At 36.1% G+C, this 4,609-nt stretch overlaps 1 protein-coding gene across 1 annotated transcript; it reads left to right on the top strand.

Annotated features, from left to right (window-relative positions):
- The first annotated feature begins 1,436 nt into the window (after positions 1–1,436).
- LOC133796117 (uncharacterized) lies at positions 1,437–1,997 on the top strand. Its single transcript, XM_062233599.1, has 2 exons — positions 1,437–1,589; positions 1,698–1,997. The coding sequence occupies exons 1-2, from the start codon at positions 1,437–1,439 to the stop codon at positions 1,995–1,997; spliced, it is 453 nt and encodes a 150-aa protein (XP_062089583.1).
- Positions 1,998–4,609: the final 2,612 nt, after the last annotated feature.

Here is a 4,609-nt window from a genome sequence, read left to right on the forward strand (position 1 = left end):
ATCATAAGTTTGAATGGACTGAAGCTTGTGAGAAAAGTTTTCAAGAGTTGAAGCAAAGATTGGTTTCTGCTCCAATACTTACTATTCCATCTGGATCAAGAGGACTTGTGATTTATAGTGATGGTTCAAAGCAAGGATTAGGGTGTGTGTTGATGCAGAATGGCAAAGTCATAGCTTATACTTCTAGACAATTGAAGAACTATGAACAGAAGTATCCAACACATGATCTGGAGTTGGCAACAGTTGTTTTTGCACTAAAGATCTGGAGACATTATCTGTATGGTGAGAAGTGCGAAATATATACCCATCATAGAAGTCTCAAGTATTTCCTTACTCAGAAAGAATTAAATATGAGACAAAGGAGATGGTTGGAGCTAGTGAAAGATTATGATTGTCAAATACTTTATCATCCTGGAAAAGCAAATGTAGTTGCAGATGCATTGAGTAGAAAGTCTCATGGAAATGTGTCATTTTTTGAGGAAATTGACAAGACCACTTCAGGTGGGCATGTGTAGAGCGAAGATTGAGGTAATCACAGGAAGATTATCAGTAATGACTATTCAGTATACCTTGTAGAAAGAATCAAACAAGGTCAATGTGAGGATCCTTACTTGGTGGAACAAAAAGGTGAATTGGAAAGTGGGAAGGTCAATGATTTTAGTGTGTCATGTAATGGGATGCTAAAGTTCAAGGAAAGAATTTGTGTCCCTAATGATGAGGAGTTGAAGAGAGAAATCCTTACAGAAGCCCACAATACTTTGTATTCAGTACATCCGGGGATGACAAAGATGTATAATGACTTGAAAAGACACTACTGGTGGCCCAACATAAGAAAGGATGTGGTCGAGTTTGTAGCCAAGTGTTTAACCTGTCAACAAGTGAAAGTTGAACATCAGAAACCTGCTGGTTTACTACAGCCAATACAGAGACCAGAGTGGAAATGGGAAGAGATTACTATGGATTTTGTAGTTGGATTTCCAAAGGCTTCTAAACAACATGATGCTATTTGGGTTATAGTAGACCGATATACCAAATCAGCATACTTTCTTCTGGTACACATGACGTATACTATGGATCAGTGGGATGAATTATATGTTCGGGAGATTGTTAGATTACATGGAGTGCCAGTATCTATAATTTTATATCAGGATGCTCGATTTACTGTATTGTTTTGGAAAAGTTTGCAAAGAGCATTGGGCACAAGATTGAAGTTTACTACGGCATATCACCCCCAATCTGATGGACAATTTGAAAGGACCATTCAAACTCTTGAAGATATGATCTGAGCTTGTGTCCTAGATTTTCAAGGATCATGGGAGAAGTATTTGTGTCTGATAGAGTTTTCTTATAACAATAGGTTTCATGCAACGATTGATGTAGCACCATATGAAATGTTATATGGCAGAAAATGCAGGTCACCAATTCATTGGGATGAAATGGGAGAAAGAAAATATCTTGGTCCAGATCTTGTCAGAAGGACAACTGAAGCAGTAGAGAAAATAAGAAAAATAATGTTAACTGCTCAGAGTATACAAAAGAGTTATGCTAATCGAAAGCGAAGAGATGTGGAGTTCAATATTGGGGACAAGGTATTTCTTAAAATTGCCCCTATGAAAGGAGCAATGAGGTTTGGAAAGAAAGGGAAGTTAAGCGCGAGATTTATTGGACCTTTTGAAGTATTAGAAAATGTGGGAAAGGTAGCCTATAGACTTGCATTATCGCCATCATTGTCAAATGTCCACGATGTTTTTCATGTATCATTATTGAGAAAATACGTTCCAGATCCTTCACATGTGCTAAACTATGAGCCAATAGAAGTTGAACAAGACCTAACATATGAAGAAAAACCAATGAAAATTCTTGACAGAAAAGAGAAGGAGTTGAGAAATAAGAAGATTTCACTTGTTAAGGTCTTGTGGAGAAGTTCAAATATTGAGGAAATGACATGGGAACAGGAAGATGAAATGAGATCCAAATACCCAGAGTTATTTGGGTAAGAGAATTTCGAGGACGAAATTTTTATATGGTGTGGAGTATTGTAGCACCCACATTATTTTGATATAATATAGCCCATAATCACATGATTGCATTGCATTACATATCATACAATATGTATAATTTGAGCATATGCATATTCTGATAAGTGTTTTCATGGATAAGTATAAATTTGTGTATATGATGTCTATGTGTATGTTCAATATTGTTAACCTTGGGGCATTTGAGTTGTCTTTTATGGGTATTTTATGTGCTCAAGATATAAGAAAGTATGAAAAATATTGACAAGGCATGAAATCAAGTGAGAAAAGTGTGATATAGAAGGCAAAAGATGTTAAGCGGTGAAAAATAGTACAATGTCGATTACTAGTATTTCAGTGTAAAATTGAGTAGTATTTGTAACGACCCAAATTAGCTAATAAGGCTTAAGGGCCTTGATTAGCATGCCAGGAGGGCATGATGGGATTTATGTGTGATTTTTATGAATTAAATGCATGGTTATGATTTAAAGCATGTTATATGACAATTTGTTTATCTGAGATGCATGACTAGGTATATTAGTATGCATGTAGGCCCGGATCGTGTTAGAAGGGCATAATTGTAATTTTGGCCATGTTGGGCATAACTGCATTGATATGTGATGATTGTTGAGACCACAGTGGTATGTGGGCGTATCTGTGATTTGTGACTCGAGGCGATCCCAGTGAGCAGGCTAGCAGAAAGTCATGACGGGAATTTATACCCGGCTCGGGGCGAGCCTGGGGGTATGAACAGGAATTCAGAGAATAGATTGAGATTTATTTTGATGATGGGGAATATATTATTTGGTGGTTTATCAGGTGTTGGAAAGCAACGGGAAAATATTAGAGACACTTTAGGATTAGCGGGAATTGGGTAAAATGACTAAAATGACCCTATTTGGACAAAAGGATTTAGAGTTAATAGGAAGGGCGTTTTGGTCAATTGTCTTTTAGAAGGTTGATTTATGAGGCTTTATACACTTAGTGGGATTTATAGAGAAAGAGTGTTGGCTGTGGAGAGAAAGAGAGAAAAGAAAGAAAAAAGGAAAGAAAGAAAATAGAGAAAAACAGAGGGGTTTTCCAAAGGATCGGTTTGTGCATTTTTGCACCATTCCTCTCCATTTTTCTTGGAGCAAAGCTTAGTGGAGAGCAATGGTAGGCTGAGCATCAAGGATCTTGGGTTAGACTTGAAGATTTGGCAAGAACACATCAACTTTTGAGGTAAGTTTTAGAGATTTCAGTTTTAAGGGTTTTGATGGTTTGAGCTGTGTTTTGAGCTGAGTTGATGGGAATTTTAGGGAATTTCTGGGCAAGCTTTGATGATGAACAAGCTAAGGAGGTCTAGGGTTGAATCAAGGTCGAAATTTGCATCAATGGTAAGAATTCTAAGCCTTTAACTTTGTTGTTGACTGAATTTCTGGGTTTAGGGTTGTTCATGGTGAATTTTGAGATTTGGGTTGATTGTGCTTGGGTTTTGAGTTCTTGGGAAGCTTGGGATGAGTGTGAGATGTTTATAAGCTTTATTTTGGGTTTGGAAAAGGTTTGGAAAAGTTTGGGGTTGATTTGGTTGAAGGAAATCGCAAGAAGCGATTTTTTGTTTCTGCTGGGCTGCAACTAGCGCTACAGCGCTAGTCAGTGGGCGCTGTAGCGCTAGCCCCTGTTCTGGGGGGGAGTGTTCTGCTTGTAGCGCTACAGCGCCCTCTTTAGAGCGTTGTAGCGCTGCACTGTTCACAGAGGTGGATTTTTGGGTTTTTGATGAGGGATTTTGACCTAGGGTTCGGGGCTCGATTCCGCCACTTTGTTTTGGGGATTTAGGACTTCCCGGGGGTTCGGGATTGGTCCCGAGGCTAGGTATTCGGACTTGGGGTTCAGTGTTGACTTTGACCTATGTTTGTGCCTAGGTGTGCGCTAAGGCTCGAGTGGGATCGTGCACTACAAGAAAAAATAGTATTCATAACACTTAGAAAGTGCTATCTGGGACTATTGATAGCACTTCTGAAAATGCTAACGTAGCCCATGTTATTAAAAGTCCAGTCTTTTCTATAACATTTTTTGAATGTTATGTTCGGTGTTATCTTAAACTATTCAATAACATATTTTTAGGTGCTATAATATTCAAATAATAACATTTAGATAGAGTTTTTGATTATAAATTTGAAGTTTAATCTTGTATTTTTTTCATAACACTTTTCAACTGTTACATTTGATTATTTTGATAACATTTTTAGTTTGTTATATTATATAAACCATAACGATTTTTTACGCTTATAATATGCTTTTAAATCATAACATATAGTAATAAAATTTTAAATTTTATTTTGATAAGTATACTTATATGGTTTTTTTTTAATTAAAAGATTCTCATTATTGTATTTTGATAAAAAAAAATTCAAAATTAATCATAAAATGTAATTCTCAATAGATTGATAAACCATAAGTATTACATTAAACAATAACTAATTCAAACCATAAATGTGTCTACTTCATGAGATCTTAGTTCTAACTTAAGTTTGAAAGCATAGCATAATAAAGTTTTATAATCTTGAACAATTTTTACTTCAAAAATGAAAAATAGAAACAAAACTTTATAGTAA

This window comes from Humulus lupulus, chromosome 8 (genome assembly GCF_963169125.1).
Source record: "Humulus lupulus chromosome 8, drHumLupu1.1, whole genome shotgun sequence".
NCBI lineage: Eukaryota > Viridiplantae > Streptophyta > Magnoliopsida > Rosales > Cannabaceae > Humulus > Humulus lupulus.

Coding starts and splice junctions, on each gene's coding strand:
- LOC133796117 (XM_062233599.1), top strand. CDS start 1,437: ATGGGAGAAAGAAAATATCTTGGTCCAGATCTTGTCAGAAGGACAACT. Junction 1,590..1,697: donor AGTTCAATATTGGGGACAAG/GTATTTCTTAAA, acceptor AATGTGGGAAAG/GTAGCCTATAGACTTGCATT.